Source organism: Lissotriton vulgaris, chromosome 2_1, assembly GCF_964263255.1.
Source record: "Lissotriton vulgaris chromosome 2_1, aLisVul1.2, whole genome shotgun sequence".
NCBI lineage: Eukaryota > Metazoa > Chordata > Amphibia > Caudata > Salamandridae > Lissotriton > Lissotriton vulgaris.
In genome coordinates, this window is record NC_141687.1 from 148,937,284 (window position 1) to 148,957,562 (window position 20,279).

The 20,279-nt window shown below is 47.8% G+C and overlaps 1 protein-coding gene across 4 annotated transcripts in view; it reads right to left on the reverse strand.

Moving 5' to 3' along the window:
* The window catches only part of GTF2I (general transcription factor IIi), a 1,434,650-nt gene that overhangs the window by 1,131,573 nt on the left and 282,798 nt on the right, over window positions 1–20,279 (reverse strand). For 3 of the 4 annotated variants that reach the window (XM_086954596.1, XM_086954594.1, XM_086954595.1), the window contains exon 11: window positions 9,331–9,369. The exons of the other annotated variant lie outside the window; for it this stretch is intronic. In XM_086954596.1, the coding sequence (XP_086810722.1) occupies window positions 9,331–9,369 (39 nt within the window). The remainder of the gene's footprint in view (window positions 1–9,330; window positions 9,370–20,279) is intronic. 4 annotated transcript variants of the gene reach the window in all.

Here is a 20,279-nt window from a genome sequence, read left to right on the forward strand (position 1 = left end):
TGCCTGCTTCAAATCCAGGGATATGTAGCCCTCCCTCCCCCCACTGGCATCTACATGTAGCATCATCTGGCTCAGTCTGCCGAGGTTAAGCACCGTGCTCCGTCCGGGCACGAAGCCACATTGATCTATATGTATTAGCGCTGGGATGTATTGATTCAGTCATGTCGCTAAGATCTTACTAAGTATTTTGTAATCCGTATTCAAGAGTGATAGCGGTCTGTAATTTGCCATCTGCAATCAGTCTCTGCCAGATTTTAGTAGAAATACTATTAATGCTTGCAGGGACGTGGGCGGTTGGGCGCCGCTTTCCAGCGACTCCTTATACAGGAGATGCAATTGCAGGGCTATCAAGTCAATATAAACCACATAGAACTCAGCTGGCAGTCCGTCAGCGCCAGGGGTTTTGTTCCTTGGCAAAGCTTTAATTGCCTGTCTGATTTCCGCAGTCATGATGGGGCGCGCTAAATTGTCCCGTTGATTAGGTGTGAGCTGTGGAATAGGTAGGGCCTCCATAAAGGACTAAAAGGAAGTGTTTGTCATTGGCGGGTGTGGTGCAGAGAGGTGCGTGTAGTAGGCTTTAAAGCTGGCTTTGATGCCAATCTGCGTCTCCACTTTTGCACCTTGTTGATCATGAACTAACAGTATAGGGGTGCTTATGGGTGTGTTACGCACCATTCGCGCTAGTAAAGGCCCTGATCTGTCAGCCTGGGTTTGTTGTCTAGCCGTGTATTCCCTGTAGTCAATGACCCAAAGTTCCTCCAGCAGCTCTGCGTGCTGTATATGTGCCTCTTGGAGCTGCGTGAGTTGGTCGTTCGTGCCCGCAGCGTCGCTCTCGCATCGCCAATCTACCCTCCACCTCCATAAGTTTCTCCATTACAGTCTGTCTGATGCCCACTTTTGTGCTCATTGCCGCCCGCTTATTGTTACCTCGAAAGCATCCCATTCCAGCTGTCTGGAGCTAGCTGTACCCGCGTTCTCGCGGAGAACGCAGTTATGGCGTCTGATATGGTGATCTTAAAGACCGGGTCTTCAAGGACTCCCGGTTGTAATCGCCATGTTGGTATTGGGGTTGGGACCCTCCCCCATTGTAACGTTAGTTCCACTGGGTTATGGTCAGATAGTGTCTTCTCCATGTGAATAGCAAACGTAATTGATCCTAGTAATGTGCTCGAGCAGAAAAAGCGGTCTATTCTGGTATGTAATTTGTGCGGTGGAGAGTAAAATGTGTATTCCCTATGGTCTGGATGCTTAGTTCTCCACGCATCAGCTATATCCCAGCCTCTTGCCCAGTGTGCTAGCACCTCTGCCTGTTTTCTGCTATCGGCGGAGTGTAGTGGGGGGTGGGATCTATCCAGGGAGACGTCAAAGACTGCGTTTTAGTCTCCTCCTAGTATCCATCCGTATTCTGACCAATCTGACAGCACTCCACTAAGGGTGCCAAGGAACTTCGATTGGTCGAATGGGGGCATAGACGCATCCGAAAACCACAGGGGCACCGTCTAATATCCCACGGACGAATACATATCTCCCCTCTTTGTTTCAATGGGCTTGAAAGGGACGGAGTTTCTCAACCATATGGCTGCCCCTCTAGAGAAAGCAGAGTAGGCGGTAGCAAATAATTGCCCTTTCCACTTTGAGCAGTTTGGAGCCGTCTGCCCCGTTTAAGTGGGTTTTCTGCAAACAGGCAATAGTGACCTTCCTTCTATTCAATTGTGCCAGGATTCTGTGCCTTTTGTGGATCGACCCCATTCCTCGTACATTCCAGGTGCATAGTGAATATGTGTTAGGCGTCGCCATAAGGAGGAGGACTTACAGTACGCGTTATTCCCAGTACAGCTAGCGCGCGATACATTTTGAGTTTTGATGTGAGTGCTCCAACTATTTTAAACTTCCCAACTTTGAGGTCCTCGCTCATAACCAGCTGTGGAACAAACACCGGTTGCCCAACGTGGGCAAAACTATCAATCGCAACCGTGCCTTCACCTAGGGGGGGTTGGGTCCGGCTGCGTTCACCCTACAGATGTTCTCTTAGAGTTCTTGGGGCTCACCCTATTATGACAATGAGTCCCCGTCCATCTGTACCCACCTTCATTAAATCAAGGTATATAAGTACATACATTACCAAGTAGGATCGGCAGTACAGGCATTCAAAATCCGTTCGCCGTTTGCGCAGTAATGCGCGGAAACAATTGCAAGCTAGTGTCCGAGTCTGATACTTCCGTGTGGGTGCCAGCCTGGGGGTCTGTGCCTGGTCGTTCCTGGGCATCGTGGGCCGCCAAGGCCGTTTTTGTGAGGAGCGATGTTCCCGCGTCTGTCTCTGCCACAGTCGGGTCCCGGGTCGGGTCCGCGATCGCTGCACTATGCGTGTGTCCCGCTTGGTTTGTGTGTTGGTCCATCCGGTCTAAGGGGCGATTTCCTTGCGTCTCCACTAGAGGGTCCCGAGAGGCTTTTGGCGTGAGCGTTATCTCCATCCATTCCGATGCTTCCTCCGGGGTGTCGAAAAAGTAGGTCTTGTGGCCGTGCATGATTTTTAGGCGTGCCGGAAAGAGGAGAGCATATTTCAGGTTGTGATCTCGTAGCGCACGTTTCACTCCCATGAAGGTCAATCTGGTTTTCTGGACTGGCGGGGTGAAATCCGGGTAGAGGGATATTGTCTTATTTTCATATTTCACCGGTGCATTCTCCCTGGCGGCTTTGAGGATTGTGTCTCTATCCTTGTAGTGGAGTAGCCACGCAGTCAAGGGTCTCGGGGGTGCCCCCGGCCTGGGCGGACGCGGGGGCACCCTGTGTGCTCGTTCCACACTGTAGAGTGGGGTAAGTTTCGATGGTGCCACCACATTTTTGAGCCAGTCTTCCACGAACAGGGTCTGGTTTGTCCCCTCGCTCGTTCCGGAATGCCGAGTATGCGGACGTTATTACGGCGTGAGCGCCCTTCGGCATCGTCCACCCTGTCTCTTAGTCCCTGTAGTTGGCATTCTAGGTTCTCCCGACGTGTGGAATGTTCTGCCTGCTGTGGTATCAGATCATCCAGTGCCAGTTTGTGTTCGGTTACCTTCTCTGCCAGTTTGTTATGGTCATTCTTTAGTAGGAACAGTCCTGTTGACATCGAGTCCATACGTGCTAAACTAGAATGATTTGATAACAGTATTAATAAATAGGTGTGCACAGTTTTACTTTCAAAAAATAAAATAGTGCACTTGTGACAACATAGTTCCAGACTGGATTATTTTATGTTTTCTTTTTTCTTTGTCTTGTTCAGTTTTGACTGGACTATTAACATTGTTTTAAAAAGCCTTTCGTCGCACGGTGACAAACAATAGGTTTACTATTTCAAATTTCCGTTTAGACTTAGTTCACTTGAGATCCCTAGAAAACTCCACGGGGTCTTGTAGAAGAATATTTCGAACTACTGTTGTAAAACAATTGCGAGGTATTTTTCTTTTTCACTATTTAGTCCCTTTCTTTTTCGTTCTCTACTTAAAACATGGGTGAACTTTTTACCTGGTTAATTAATTCCACACACACTAACTGTTCTAACCTTCTCGCTTTATTCACTTTCCCAATCTTGTCCTTGCTCCATGCACGATTTTCTCATGTTTTTTCACGCCTTTTCACGTTGCTTTGTTTTGTCTTGCTTGCAATATATCCCCAATTCTCTATAAAGGATTGTTCACATCAACTATGCCTCTCAGATGGCAGGGTGTTAGATTTTTCTCTCACGTTGTAGGTGATGAAAATACTTAGATAAAATGTTTGCTGCAGCACCATTTATTTACTTTTTGGTAAATATGATATGCTTTAGCTGGTCTTTAACCGCTTCGCCGCGGCGGCTTTTCCCGCTGTGCGCGGCATTTTTAAAAATCCCGCGTAACGTGACAAAGCCAGCTCATCATCCGCGCAGCGCAGGGAACGCCCATGACGAGCTGGCTTTGTCATCCGCGGGGAAGGGGTTAACAGATGTCGCACTGTTCCAATTCTGACACACTTTTATTAAGATCTGCATTTTTATAATTTGGATGTCATATGGGGAAGTCAAACATTTGTACATGGTTTCTACAGCCTTGGGAAAGTCGTACTAATACGACAAAACACGTGTTGACATTTGTTGCTTTTCTTTTACCTGTATTGTATTTGCATTTGGGTCTATTGAAACCGTACTGACTACTAAGTCAGATAATAAGACATGCCATTGGTTGTGCTCTGTAATTGATATATCTCTGTCAGGAGGTTAGTCCTGACCGCCACCATAGGTAGCTCGAGGTGGAGAGCCTCGCCCCCCCCCCCCCTACGCAACACCACTGCGTAAGAAGCTCCCTCCTCTGTAGCCAAGGTAGGAGGAGACAACATGCCAAGGTCTGGGAAAGTATACAGTCCACAGGCAATCCCCAACTCCTCTCGCCATTTATATTTTAACTGCTCATTTAAAGGGTCACCAGACCCCTCCCAGTCCTCCTCTGGTTGCCAATCTGTCCCAAAAGAACCAGAGTGGAACACTGGCACAAAAGTACCAGTTTGCGCCGGATTGGGCATCGGTCGACACCGGTCCGGCTCCGTGTCCATGTCGAAGTCTACACCGGCTGGGGACACAATCCGCGTTAGCTGCGGACAGGGTGCCGGTGGAATCGGTGCCAAGGGGGTTGTGATCAGGTCGATCGGTGCAATACTCCTTCAGGCCTAGAACCAAGGGGACCCTGCAGTGCCGGGGTCGAAGCCACCCAAAGATGGCATGCATTGCCTCGTAGAAACTCCAAAGCTGGGCAGGAGTCGCACCGGGTCCCGGGAAGGGAGGGAAAGTCGGAGCCACGAGAGGGGCACCACCCGCATCCCTCGTCACGGCGGCCGGCGGATGGGGAGAAGTCGAAGAGTGACCATGCTTTTTCAACTTCTTGTGCTTCGTCTTACCCGGAGAGTGAGAAGACTTGGAAGAGGACTGGTGGTGGGGGACTGGTGGTGGGGGCTGCGTTACCAGTCCCTCGAGCAGCCGGAACACATCTTGGAGTCGTGGTCGGGATCCAGACAGAACAGGCACACGCAGTGCACATCAGTCACCGACATCAACTGCCTGCAGGTCCCGCAAGCCTTGAAAGCGGACATCCCCGATGTGCACCAGGAGTTGAAGACTGAAAAAAGATGACATAAGTTTGTCCCCTCGCTCGTTCCGGAATGCCGAGTATGCGGACGTTATTACGGCGTGAGCGCCCTTCGGCATCGTCCACCCTGTCTCTTAGTCCCTGTAGTTGGCATTCTAGGTTCTCCCGACGTGTGGAATGTTCTGCCTGCTGTGGTATCAGATCATCCAGTGCCAGTTTGTGTTCGGTTACCTTCTCTGCCAGTTTGTTATGGTCATTCTTTAGTAGGAACAGTCCTGTTGACATCGAGTCCATACGTGCTAAACTAGAATGATTTGATAACAGTATTAATAAATAGGTGTGCACAGTTTTACTTTCAAAAAATAAAATAGTGCACTTGTGACAACATAGTTCCAGACTGGATTATTTTATGTTTTCTTTTTTCTTTGTCTTGTTCAGTTTTGACTGGACTATTAACATTGTTTTAAAAAGCCTTTCGTCGCACGGTGACAAACAATAGGTTTACTATTTCAAATTTCCGTTTAGACTTAGTTCACTTGAGATCCCTAGAAAACTCCACGGGGTCTTGTAGAAGAATATTTCGAACTACTGTTGTAAAACAATTGCGAGGTATTTTTCTTTTTCACTATTTAGTCCCTTTCTTTTTCGTTCTCTACTTAAAACATGGGTGAACTTTTTACCTGGTTAATTAATTCCACACACACTAACTGTTCTAACCTTCTCGCTTTATTCACTTTCCCAATCTTGTCCTTGCTCCATGCACGATTTTCTCATGTTTTTTCACGCCTTTTCACGTTGCTTTGTTTTGTCTTGCTTGCAATATATCCCCAATTCTCTATAAAGGATTGTTCACATCAACTATGCCTCTCAGATGGCAGGGTGTTAGATTTTTCTCTCACGTTGTAGGTGATGAAAATACTTAGATAAAATGTTTGCTGCAGCACCATTTATTTACTTTTTGGTAAATATGATATGCTTTAGCTGGTCTTTAACCGCTTCGCCGCGGCGGCTTTTCCCGCTGTGCGCGGCATTTTTAAAAATCCCGCGTAACGTGACAAAGCCAGCTCATCATCCGCGCAGCGCAGGGAACGCCCATGACGAGCTGGCTTTGTCATCCGCGGGGAAGGGGTTAACAGATGTCGCACTGTTCCAATTCTGACACACTTTTATTAAGATCTGCATTTTTATAATTTGGATGTCATATGGGGAAGTCAAACATTTGTACATGGTTTCTACAGCCTTGGGAAAGTCGTACTAATACGACAAAACACGTGTTGACATTTGTTGCTTTTCTTTTACCTGTATTGTATTTGCATTTGGGTCTATTGAAACCGTACTGACTACTAAGTCAGATAATAAGACATGCCATTGGTTGTGCTCTGTAATTGATATATCTCTGTCAGGAGGTTAGTCCTGACCGCCACCATAGGTAGCTCGAGGTGGAGAGCCTCGCCCCCCCCCCCCTACGCAACACCACTGCGTAAGAAGCTCCCTCCTCTGTAGCCAAGGTAGGAGGAGACAACATGCCAAGGTCTGGGAAAGTATACAGTCCACAGGCAATCCCCAACTCCTCTCGCCATTTATATTTTAACTGCTCATTTAAAGGGTCACCAGACCCCTCCCAGTCCTCCTCTGGTTGCCAATCTGTCCCAAAAGAACCAGAGTGGAACACTGGCACAAAAGTACCAGTTTGCGCCGGATTGGGCATCGGTCGACACCGGTCCGGCTCCGTGTCCATGTCGAAGTCTACACCGGCTGGGGACACAATCCGCGTTAGCTGCGGACAGGGTGCCGGTGGAATCGGTGCCAAGGGGGTTGTGATCAGGTCGATCGGTGCAATACTCCTTCAGGCCTAGAACCAAGGGGACCCTGCAGTGCCGGGGTCGAAGCCACCCAAAGATGGCATGCATTGCCTCGTAGAAACTCCAAAGCTGGGCAGGAGTCGCACCGGGTCCCGGGAAGGGAGGGAAAGTCGGAGCCACGAGAGGGGCACCACCCGCATCCCTCGTCACGGCGGCCGGCGGATGGGGAGAAGTCGAAGAGTGACCATGCTTTTTCAACTTCTTGTGCTTCGTCTTACCCGGAGAGTGAGAAGACTTGGAAGAGGACTGGTGGTGGGGGACTGGTGGTGGGGGCTGCGTTACCAGTCCCTCGAGCAGCCGGAACACATCTTGGAGTCGTGGTCGGGATCCAGACAGAACAGGCACACGCAGTGCACATCAGTCACCGACATCAACTGCCTGCAGGTCCCGCAAGCCTTGAAAGCGGACATCCCCGATGTGCACCAGGAGTTGAAGACTGAAAAAAGATGACATAAGTTGGAAAAAAAGTGACTGGACGTACCGCGGTCTCCGGATCTGTGCTGGGTGGCGCAGAAAAAGAAAGAACTGACGGCAGCACCAGAGGGTGGCATCTAAGTAGGTGTTGCAACGTCATGGTAGTGGTGGAGGAGGAATATTTTAAAAACCTACAAACAAAAGTCATTTTCATCCAGCTTTCTTGTTTGACCAATCGGTCTTGAAAAGTACAATTCTATTTACCTGTACCAAGTCCTGCTTGGTTCTAAAAATAAAATACATCTAAATAAATATTTTGATACAAACAATTGGTCTGAGGTGCGTGACATGCCTAACACTACCCTCTGATAAAGATTTACCGCTCGCCCACATTACCACAAATAAAGAGAAAGGCATTATCTACTTTTACCTCTGTGAGCCTTTGGGGTTCCACTGGGCTCTGTGCACACTATACCTTACTTTGGTATAGTATATCCAGAGCTATCCTTCAACAGTAATTAATCACAAAGTTCTTGGTGTTGAAATTTATATAAAATCTTTCAAAATTGGTCTTTGATTTATTCTCGAGTGTCTCATTTATTGACTCAGAGTACAACAAATGCTTAGCACTACCCTCCTATCAGCCTAAACTGCTCTCACAAGAGAGAATTTGGGATTACAACATGTGCCTCTGTAAACCAATGATGGTCTTCTGGACTCTCTGCACAGAGCACCTCGGTTTGATGCACTATATAGAGAGTCAGCTTCCTACAGTCACCTAACCACAACATGATATTCAAGACTATCCTTCTGCAATAGAGAGCAAGAAATAAAGTAAACTAGAGTAAAATTTTCTAAATTAAGTGGAAAAATTCTTCAGAATTCCCATCAACTCGAAAGACGTGTGGTAGAAAATTTAAGCAGTTGAGGCAGTTCTTGCCACATGACTGGTTGGAGGGTTGGTCATAAAATGAGGTAGCTGAACCTCATGTAGTCTTTGGCTACTTTAAAGTTGTTTGAGTGTGCATTATACATCAACATGGATTATAGTGTGTTACTGGGTAGAATTCATAAAAGATCCAATACTGTAAAACTTTCTTAGAATGAGCCTTACTTACGGAGAAGTTTGATTTTTGTAGCACTTAAGTTACTACTGCCCGACTAGGTGGAACTGAATTGGTGTACTGTAGAATAAGTGCTGATGGCATTCTTACACCTGCATGCAACAAACATCTCGCCGAAGAGCACCTAAATAACTGTGCGCTTTGCTAGTGAATACGTGTCTCTGCGAGAGAAGAAAATTTCGGCACCCAAGGATTAACCACTTTACTTAAAAATGTTTTTTAAAAAGGTGCAAAAGCAATGCCAATCCTCTGTTGCTCCTGGCACTAAGGGGTTCCATCTATTTTGTTCTGAGTCTTTTTCCATAGGAGTGGCTTAGCAATCAAGCCATATGATGAAATGTATACATAGCTAGGCTGGAGTCCGATTGATGCAATCATCATCATAAATTATCAGCACCCTAGTTTAAAGAAACCAGTGAGTGGTCTAGACATTCCGGAACTCATCTGAAGTAAAATGTGCACTAAAAAACACACTTGTCACTGGGGTAACAAAATGCCTTGATTGCGACCTTCACATTTATATTAAGACTTTTTTTTACCCATATTGCAGATGCACTGAAACTCAAAAATGAGGGTTGAAACCTCTTAATACATTAGATTCTTAATTTCTAAAGCTTTAAAATGGAGTACTACTTTTTACTGAAAACGTTTGAGATCTTCCCAATGTACAGATTAATCTACTTAGAACAAAATGAATTTTATAAAACATAATTACAACAACATAAAAAGAATCACTAAATTAACTCTTATGTAAGCTACACTGAACTCTTTGCAACTCCTAAAGCGGTCAGTAACCACCACTTCAATCATCATCATCAAAAGTTTAACACTAAACCATACCTTTTCCAACGACTACTCTGTGGTATTGTCCATTGTTACCTGCAAGTGCAAACACCAGAAAAGCCTGAATTTGGTGTAATGTCTAATCAAATAAAAACACTTTTGTCAAATTAAATGCACTTTGTTATTTTCCATGATAACAGGGATGTAAGAGTAACAGCTTACAAAAGGTAAAGAACTAATTACTCACCTCTAGCTAAACTGGTCCACAGATGAGTAATTCTACCCAAACTACTCACCAATTTGATATCAGTGTTCAAAGCCCTTCAGTACCACTTCAATTTTATGCCACCCTTCTCTGCAGAAGTGGACGGAGCGCCTACTAAAAAGCTACAAGCAAATCGGATCCACCCCAAAGCTCACAATCCTACATGCAAGCACAGCTTTCTCCCTTCAGTGGTTTCTTATACTAAATACCAAGTTAATGTGAACAATTAAATTGAGGTGTAATATGAATGAAAAAGTACAGTCCGTGTTTTTGGTCATCATCAAACTGACACCCATCTCCATCACAAATCCTCCTTTGTCAAAATATCCAGAGTTCTCTATAACTGGGTTCCTCACTTTTCTTAGAGGGTGCATGCAGTGCAATGAGTAGCAACACTTCATATTAGAGACTAGAAACCAATGCACACAGTTAATGGGTTCCAGAGAAGAGGCTGTATAAAGGTTTGAAACTAGATTGTAGGTTATCTTCAGGTTTTGTCAACTGCATCTATTACAACAAGAATGTTTGGTTCTTCTATTGCAACACTCATATAGCACCACATCTCCTATGGAAAAGCTGAAGGCTGGACTACATGGGTAGCATGCTACATAGTGTAGGGTGTGGCTGAAAGTGGGTGGTCTTTGCTTTCATCCTATGTAGAAGAGTTTCTATGTCATTACAGAGGACTAGAGAAATGCTATGTTATATGAGGCATATCTTGGCAGTGTAATGAATGAATAAGTGAGGGAAAGGCATTCAGTTTATGGTTTTCAATAAGCTAGCAGTTTGAGCAGCTCTGTGGGACCTTTCATGGTATTCCTTATGACCAAGACAGCACTGAAGTACTACCACTGACTGGACTAAATCTACACACAAGATAAACCAACTCATTTTGCAAGACCACAAACAGGTAATCCTATTTCTAAGAGTGGTATTGCAAGATGGATTGTGACTTAGCAGTTGCGGCATTGGATTGTCCATTCTGAGATTCTTCATTTAAAGTTCTTGCTTCTGAGTAGGCACAAGTTGCTGGACTTTGGTAATATCCCATATCTTACGGTTATTGAGATGTCAACAGCTGGTCATCTGTCTGAAAACTTGTAAGGGTCCTGAGAGGAACCAGTTTTCCCCACCAAACCTAACATTCATCCTCTTCCCCTTTTCCAGTGTTTGGTACAGCCTAACAAAAAATGAAACACAGATGAGGTAATCTAAATCCAATCTATAAAATTACTAGGACTAGAAAATTGACCTAAAATGGAACTCTTCACTGATTTAATGAATGCAAGATTACGCTAATCACAACATTTTATATACTCACAAGGAAAGGGGACTATGCAGCTGTAACCAAGTATGTTATGGCACATAATACCATCAATTAAAAGTGCTCAACTCCAAGACTAACACTAAAATACCTGTAATGAAATATATACATCCCATTCAGTGGAATAAAAGCCAACACTACAGAGTTGTTGCTATTTTTACTCCTGTGCACCCAAATGAATCACTGAAAGCCAAGGAACCGCAGTCTCGGCAGTTTATTTGATTTGAAACTCAAAACAATAAACACAAAGTGTACATCAAACAAATACAAAATTTACAGAAAATGTATTTAATTCACAACAAACAAATATGCAAAAAATTAAATTTTAATGGTGAAGTGGGAGCTTTTAAAATGTTAGATTTATTTGCCCAAAAATCTAAAGTAATATGCTAGACTTCCTACTAATGCATGCTCTTTTGTCGGCAATTAACTGAACTGCTCTAGTTGAGGCCACCAATCATCCACACTAGATTCTGTTTACTGTACTTTCACTGTTCCCATAAATAAAAATAATACCTAGTTCATTTTTAGATTCCAAATTCAAAGTCTTACATATTTACAGAGTGTTTAAAACCTTTTTAACGTTCAAACTTGCTTTATGTGCATACACTATCAATCTGCTAATATGTATTTCATTTTATGCACAAGATGGACCGCCCTATGAATAGACTTTGCAGACCAATTAGTTCAGGCGATCACAGATTTGGAACTAATGCCATAGTTCAAAGGCACTCATAATGGTATTTTCTGATCACATACACTTTGCTTGTTGGACTTCTAGTAAAGTAACACTGAATGAAAGGCCATTACCTTCAATAGAATAACAGATTCCTCTAAGGTGTTGAAAAAAGAAATGGTCAATCATTTTAAAAGGAATATGTTTGATCTTTTCAAATCTGCAGTGTGCCACCAATGCAGCCAGCACTTTGGAAACGACAAAAAAAAAAAAAGAACTCATGCCAGAGGGAAACAAATGTATTTATAAACGTTGAACTGCAACCAGGTAATTCTGAAGATGAGCATCTAGAGCAGAATGCAAGTACTGATCAATTTTTAGATATGTGGTACAGGCAATGCACCATCTGCAAAGAGAACAGGGTCTACAAGGTCAACATCTTTTATTTTTTGTTTGGCCAATAGTAAAGAGCTGTCTAAGATCTCACACAAAATACGTTTTGTTCACTATGAAAATTTGGAAAAATGCACTAGGTTAATTTGTGTATGCAGCACATATACTATGCCAAATAGAGCCACAGTATCATGAACACCATGACAAGTCCTGTTGAGACTTTCTATTTTCATCACAAGCCTGCTTGCAGGCTCATCTTTTAGTAGAAAGTGTAACGTTTTAAAACGTGCAAAAGTGTTAGTATGATATCTACCTCCTATATAGGCAGACATTTTTTTGTTTTTATTGTGGTCGCAGCCATAACAGGATGGATGCTTATAGTGGAAGCGGAAATGTTTTCACCTTTTTATTTAAAGGAGGAAATTATCTGTATGAAATCTATCTATTTATTTTACCTGTAATTCCTTGCCCATGAAGGGTTGTACACTGTTTTAACTGAAGTGATGGTGCGCTTAATGGAATGCTAATTTGATTGCTTTTGAATTCTGCCTTACCTTGTTTTGGGGATTGTGCAGCGTTACCTGTGTCCCCCCTGGTCCACCACAGTCAAGAGCGGACTGTTTGAGTGGAGGGAGGTCACAGGGAAACTCGGCACTCGATCTTTCAACCCACTTCTGGGTTGTGCCGCACGCGGCAGCCATCTTTGGGCAAGGGACACTAGTGTTTGCGTTCCCTCCCCAAACAGGCCCTTTAAAAGCAGCCTATGGGACTAGCGCGCAGTGGACGCTCGCATTAGGCGCGCCAAAGCCAAGCATGCCTGCGCTAATGAGACCACCCTCGACTCTTGGCCACTCTTGGACACGGTAGCACTCACACATCATCTTAGTTATATTAAATCGGGATCTCCGTGTGATCTACTGCCCATTGCAGTCTTGCGAAAAATTGACCCACCCTCTCTCATTTACGTTCTTCAATTGCTTAGTTCTTCCCCAACGACTTCCATTGTTCCTTTAGACTAAAACTAATGCTGATCCTGCCCTTCTTTCCAACTTTTGTCCAATCTCTCTTCTACCTGCTCTCTCAAATATTCTTGAGAGACACATTAATCGGCATTTGTTCAAGTTTGAGACAAATGGGCTGCTTCATCCCACCCAAACCGGCTTCAGGATCGGTTACTCTACCGAGTCCACTCTGCTTGGGGTTACAGAAGTGCTCCGACAACATCGGCGCGGGCAAGACCATGGCCTTGGTGCTGCTTGACCTGAGTGCGGCCTTTGATACGGTCTCTCATACCGTACTCATAAAGACCCTCCGACTCTCTGGTGTTACTGGAACAGCCTTGAGCTGGCTTAGCTCGTTCCTCGCCAATCGCATCTTGTAAACTTGGGGATTTGTAGAGGGCAGTTGTTGCCCGTGGGCGTCCAAGCGCTGGGGAAATCGTAAACCTACAGTGCACATGAAGGGGACAGAGGAATAAGTTAGCAAGCAGATGTGAAGAGATGAGTTTTCAGTTGTTTGCGGAATATATTAAGGTTCTGGGTGGTTCTAAGATGAAATGGTAGAGCATTCCAGGCCTTAGCTGCGTTGTACATGAACGTTCTGCCGCCTGTTCTGGATCTCTTTATTCTTCGGACAGCTGCCAAGAGGGTCTGGCTAGAACGGAGATTCCGCTTCGGGATGTATTGACAGATCAGGTTACGGGTGATGGTAGGACCCATGTTCCAGAAGGCTTGGTGGGCTATGCATAGCGCCTTGAACAGAACCCTCTGTCGGATCGGTAGCCAGTGGAGGCTTATTAAGCCGGTCCTGACTGAGTGTCTGTGGGGGATTTTAAGTAAAAGGCGGGCAGCGCTGTTCTGAACAGTTTGCAGCCTACGAAGGGTGTATTAAGGTGCCTCCAGGTAGAGGGCATTGTTAAAATCAAGCCGGGAGTGGACGAGTCCTTGGATGGCTGCCTGTTTGGCTTCCAGGGGGAACATGGGGAAGATTTTGTTTAATACCCTCAGAATGGAAAAACATGTAGCTGTGAGTTTAGTGGCTTGGGTATTGAAGGAGAGGGAGCTGTCCAGCCACACTCCAAGACTTTTAATTGCATTTTTTGGGGTTGGCGGCGGTCCTAGGCTGGAGGGCCAAAGGGAGGGGGGGAGAGCCGGTTCTGAGGGTCCTAGGAGCATTAGCTCAGTTTTGTCTCCGTTTAGTTTCAGGGCTGATGCCGTCATCCAGCTCCTCACTTCCTCTAGGCATTCTCTGAGCCCACCTGACGCAGTGCGGGATGACTCTTGCGCCAGTGAGACCACCAGCTGTGTGTCGTCCGCATATGAGATGATGTTAACTCCGAAAGGGCGGACGACACTGGCCAGTGGTCTCATGTATAGGTTGAACAAGGCCGGGCTCAGAGAGGAGCCCTGAGGAACTCCACAATTTAGTGGTCTGCTGGAGGAAACTGAATCACCGTTAAAAACCCTGAACGACCTGTTCCTCAAAAAGGATTCAACCAGGCCCAGGCTCCCTCCACAATCCCCACACTAGACAGGCGGTTGAGTAAGGTGTCATGACACACTGTCGAAAGCCGCGCTTAGATCAAGGAGGATCACTGCCACTGATCCTCCTTGATCCAAGATTTTTCGCGCTTCCTCTACGACCATTAGGAGAGCTGTTTCTGTCCCGTGCTTGGGTCTGAAACGCGTCTGGGTGGGATCCAGTATATGGTGGTCCTCAAGATAGGACACCAGCTGTTGGTTTACATATTTCTCCAATACCTTGCTCAGCCAAGGGAGAAGAGAAATGGGGCGATAGTTCGCCAGATCAGACGGGTCCAGATTGGTCCCGATCAGAGACCTGACCATGGCCCGTTTCCACTCGGGTGGGACAGTGCCAGAGGAGATGGAAGAGTTTAGAACCTCTCTGATGACAGGCAGGGTAGTGTGGGCTGCTGCCATTAGGATGTCCGGAGGGGCAGGGTCGGATGGGGAGCCTGACTTAACACTGAGGGCCAGTGATTCTAAAGTGGAGAGGTCTAGCGTGGGGAAGTGAGTTAACTTGTAAGGGGTGGGGGGAGGCGGTGGGCTGGAGGGGTTATTAGGTTGAGTGGGCGGGTCGGTGTAACTAGAAGAGGTGCTAACTCTACTAGCTGCATTCGATGGAAGGGATAGGAGAAATTGATTCGGAAGGCCGGGCGGACGATAAATGAGAGTGCCTGAAAAGCAGATGTTGGGTGAAAGGTTGATGTTAAAGCCCAAGCTCTCACAGTCCGCGATGGACTCCGGGGAGAGGCGACAGAGGTATTGCTCTTTAAAAATGATAGCAAGGCCTCCTCCTCTCCCTTTTGGCCGGTCTTGCCGCGTTATTTGATAGCCGGTGGGGAGGGACTCAACTATCGCTGGGTTGGATTCGCTGGTAAGCCAGGTTTCCGTAAGGAAAAGAAGGTCCGGAATGTGCTCTTCTATCAATATGGCCATTTCTGTGCTGTGTTTGGGCAGCGAGCGGCAGTTTAGCAGGAGCATTTTGAATTCCTGAGTGGCTGTGGTGCGCAGGTGAGGTTTAAGAGGCGCAGAGCAGGTAGGGCAGATGGAAGGAAGGTCTGTGGCTTGGAGGGAGTGCCACAGGCATGCGGTGACCGGAGGCCTTAGTTGGTGAAGGCAATCTTTCAGGTCTTTTCATCTACCTCTAAATCCAAACCTCATCTCTTGCCCTATGGGGTCCCGCACGGTTCAACTCTCAGTCCCCTACTGTTCAACATTTATATCAGACCGCTGGCAGCTTTGGTGTAGGAATCAGGGTTCTCGCTTTTTTCATACACTGATGACACCCAGATCCTCTTCTCTTTCAGCTGACAAAACTGGCCTGAGCAAAGTTATGGCTTGGATGAACACCAATTTTTTAAAACTTAATGGCGATAAAACAGAGATTCTGATCCTCGGCAAGGATCGAGGTCTCTGGGGCCCTCAACATTGGCCACCAGAAATGGGTATGCTTCCACAGCCCTCCACTCAGGTGCGCAACCTTGGTTTCATTATGGATGATTACCTTTCTATGCGGCAGCAGGCTACCAAGGTTGCCACCATCTGCTTCACCATTCTGAAATGATTGAGGAAGATCGTGTGGATGCTTCCCTCCCATGCCCAGCTTACCATGGTCCAAGCCTTGGTGACTTCTAGGCTGGACTACGGGAATATTCTCTATTTAGGTTTAGGTGTCAACAAAGATTACACGTAAACTGCAGCAAGAACAAAACTCTGCCGCTAGACTGCTTTCCCGAGCACCCAAAATTCCCTTAACGTCCAGGCTGCTTATCTATCTCCACTGGCTTTCAGTGGAGAAAAGGGTCAAGTTCAAGGCCCTTATATGTTTCGCATCAAGCATGCTAAGTCTCCTGACTATGTGCAACAGGTTGCCTGTCCCTACGTCCCCTCCCGTACTCGCAGATCCTCCAATCAAGAGAAATTCCGAGTTCCGAAAGTCAGACTTTCGCGTATGGGGGGGCGGTCCTTCTCTTATCTTGGCCCCACTCTGTGGAATGCTCTTCCACTGCCTCTCCGCTTACAACCTGACCTTCTGTCTTTCCGCAGATCCCTCAAAAAATGGCTTTTCAGCCAATAGGCCTCTTTTTCCTCTGCTGTTCTTTGTTGGTGCCGGGAAACCCTAGGGAGTAGCTGTGCGCTGGTATACAAATATAAAAAATAAAAATAATAATCAACAAGACACATTTAGCACCATATTTGTTTGGTCTTGACACCTTAGTGTCATGAAGAGCTGTATTATTTTACAAAAATATATACTATAAAAACCTCGGTGTTAGAAATGGGATCCCTGGCTGGCCAGGGCTTTCGCCAAAGTCAGTCAGAGACCACCACTCCTAAGTCAGGGCAAGGGAGTTACACGCCAAGATAACCCCTACTCACCCTCTAGGTAACGTGGCGCGAGCAGCAAGGCTAAACTTGGAGGCGATGTGAGTTAAGTATTTGCGCACGCACCCCAGCAACAACACCCAAGGCCCACCACAAAGGAAACTCCACACAAGGCTATATATAAAAATAGCCTTTGTATTACACCAAAACACATTAGATAAAACACACACTTTACAATGTGCCAACAGGCACGGGCAGAATTTACAAGGGATATGTACAAGACAGGGCCACCTTGACCACTGTCAGGAATCAGCACTTTTAGAACTTAGAATACGATACTTGTAGGCCTAGAACTTAAACATAGAGCCTAACGGACAGTACCTCCCGACCTGGTTGCAGGGATAATGCGAGTGACCTTAGTAAACTTGAGCGGGCGGCCCAGCGAAGCGGCACGACTCAGGGGAGAGTGGTGCTGCTCGAGGCTTGGACGGGCGGCTGTGCACGAGCTGCCGAGGGGAATGAGCGAGGCACGTTTCAGCGAGGCCCCAGGGGCCCAAGAGAGATCAGACAAGTCCCAGCAATTTGTCAGGGCAGGCACAATAGAGTCCACTGGTCCTGGGACTCTGGTCAGGGGGCGAGCTCAGTATCAAGCCCTTGGAATATCACTTAGAACTGACAGAAAATCACTGTAGCACAAAACAAGTAACTACTGGTAATCAGGTAAGTACTCCCTACGCAATCCTAACCACCTTAGGAACAGGTCACGCAGGGAACCAGGACCTCACTAGCACCACCTGTACTAGCAAGAACACAACCACCTACATATCACACTACCTGTAGGGGTGTAAGAACATAACACATGATGCAATGCATAACATTCATTCAGAGGTGTAAGTTGGGAAAACACATGATGCATCGCAATACATTCAGAGGTGTAAGCAAAAACACACAGTTGCACAAAACTCAGATAAGTCACCACCTGTGACAGTCCCTGTGTCCCAATGTCAGGGCCTAAACGTGGCAGTTGCCCACAAAGTGCTGGGCAACTGGTGCAGGGAAAGTTAGAGCAACGTTGGAGCCTCGTGGGCTCAAGAAGCACCACTGTGGCACTGCGGAGCCTCTCTGAGCTCCTGGACAAGAAATGGCGCCCTGAGCCTCTCAGGCTCTTCAACACGAAATGGGCACTCGAGCCTCTCTGGGCTCACAAACCGAATAGCACTCTCAGAGCCTCTCTGGGCTCTTAAAATGACTGTGGGGGCAAGAGCCTCTCTGGGCTCGAAGAACAGGGGTGCCCCTGAGCCTCTCGGGGCTCGTCACGGATGTGGGCAGGGGGGCCCCTCTCGGGGGACCCCAGAACAACTGGAGAGCCCAGAACAACTGGAGAGCCACTCGGGGCTCGACGAACCATGAGGCCGGGTCGGAGCCTCTCCGGGCTCAAGAACAAACAAACGGAGTCCCTCTCGGGGGACTCTGCATCAGGGGAGGCCCCACGGGCCTCCGAGCACCAAGGGTCTTGCTCTGGAGGGGAGGGGCGGGCACCGACAATGTTCCCCGACGCCCCCCTCCCTTCCGCACACACTCACTGGTCTCTGGTGCTCGGCGGCGGCTCTCCTCCTCCACCGGGGCTCCCTCCTGGTCCTGGGAGCCCCGCGACATCCGGCGACTGCTTCCTGGCTGGCCCGGGGCTCTCCCCAGCTCACGGGATCCCCGGGCGGCCATCACTCCTTCGCGGGTTGCGGGGGCGGGACTTCCGGCCAGCCGCGCTCTGATTGGCCGGCCGGCCAAGCACTTCCGGGTCGCACTTGGCAGCGGCCCGGCAACGTTTTCCAAACACTCCGGGCTGCGGCGGTGAAGTCCTGGGCAATGCCGGGTGGGCACCGGCCTTAATTACAATAAAGCGCGGTGGGCACGCGCTCGAAAGGCGGCAATGTCCCCGGCAGGGTGGGCACCTGCCAGGGGGCTCAAGACTCGTCACGGAGCGGGGCAAACGCCGTGTGAGCTCCGGCCTCCAAATAACAATAAAGCGAGGTGGGCACTCGCTCGGCAACCTCTGGGCCAATGCCGGGTGGGCACCGGCTTCCAAGAATAAAGCGCTCCCAAGCGCTCTAACAGCTGATCAAGCGCTCCCAAGCGCTATTGGTAAAAATCCAGCGCTTCCAGGCGCTATAAGGACAAAACCCAGCGCTCCACAGCGCTAGGGCAAAGAACAAGCGCTTCCAGGCGCTTTAGGGCATTCCACAGTCCAGCAAAGTCCTTTAGGAGTCCAGGGGCAGGGCAGGGCCCAGGGAGGCAAGCCTTCCCCCGGGCCCCAGCAGCAGCATGCCCCTGGTCAGATTCAAGTTGGGAACAAGAACCTTTTCATGGGGTCACAGCCCCTCTTTTATACACCTTTTCCTTTGTCTGTAGGTGCAGGGTGGGGGCATAACCAGTCGCAGCTGGTCTGTGAGCACTGTTGATGGCTCAACCACCCCTTTCATTCATCAGGCAGGCTAGGGTCATCAGTTGCACCACAGGGGGCGGAGCCAGCATTGTGTGGGGGAAACCCAGCCTCATTCAGGACACAGGCGCAGCCCCTCCCTCACATCAGCATGCTAATCTCTCCATTCACCACCGGGGCAGACCCACACAGACTCCTGGAGCCTGGCATCCCAGCCAGCTCTAGCCAATCACACGCCAGCACCTTCACAGCACATACTCAGCCATGTCTAGAAGTGGCGCTTCCGCACAAGACACATTCACGCCGCACATACCATTGCGCAGCATTCACTCTCACGAGTTCGACATACCAAACTTGACCATGCACGCCTCACGCATCAGGAACTACCAGGGACACAGACATTCCCCATGCATTCCTAAGGGAGAGCAGGCCAATCTCACACACGCACTCAGGGAGAGCACGCACTTTACACTGCGCCACAGTGTCAAAGTGCGCAAAGACCAGAAATCACTAGGCAAAAAGTTCAGGGGTGAACCTGCCAGAAGGGCCAAGTCCAACACAACCCCCTTCCAGCCAAAACGCAGGGGAGAACAATCACCACTGTGATGGACTTCCCTGCTTGGGGCGATAGAACACGGACGCGGGCCCACACTGCAGGGATACCCTCCGGTTCTACGCCACGTTGATCCATAAGACAAGCACATACTTAAAAAAAACAGGCCCAACAAGGCTACCCCACTGGTACTCCTTAGTTGTCCACGGCAAGGACCAGGCCCTAGGCCACCCAGATACCACTGGTCCCTACCAATCCACAGAGTGGGGGGTGGTAACCCCTGGCCTACATAGCCATTCTCCACTCCCTTTCTCAGTTTAGTTCCAAACTACCACTGATCCTTCAACCTAGGGTCCACACCCTCAGGCTGACCAGAGGTCACGGGCAAGAATGCCCCACCCTACCTCTACTTCTGAAGCACCCTCCAGAACGCAACTCTCCCACCAGTTCGGGATCTTTACTCCCTCAGCAACAGTGACCACGGTCAGTCCAGCACAAGATCGGTGTAGTG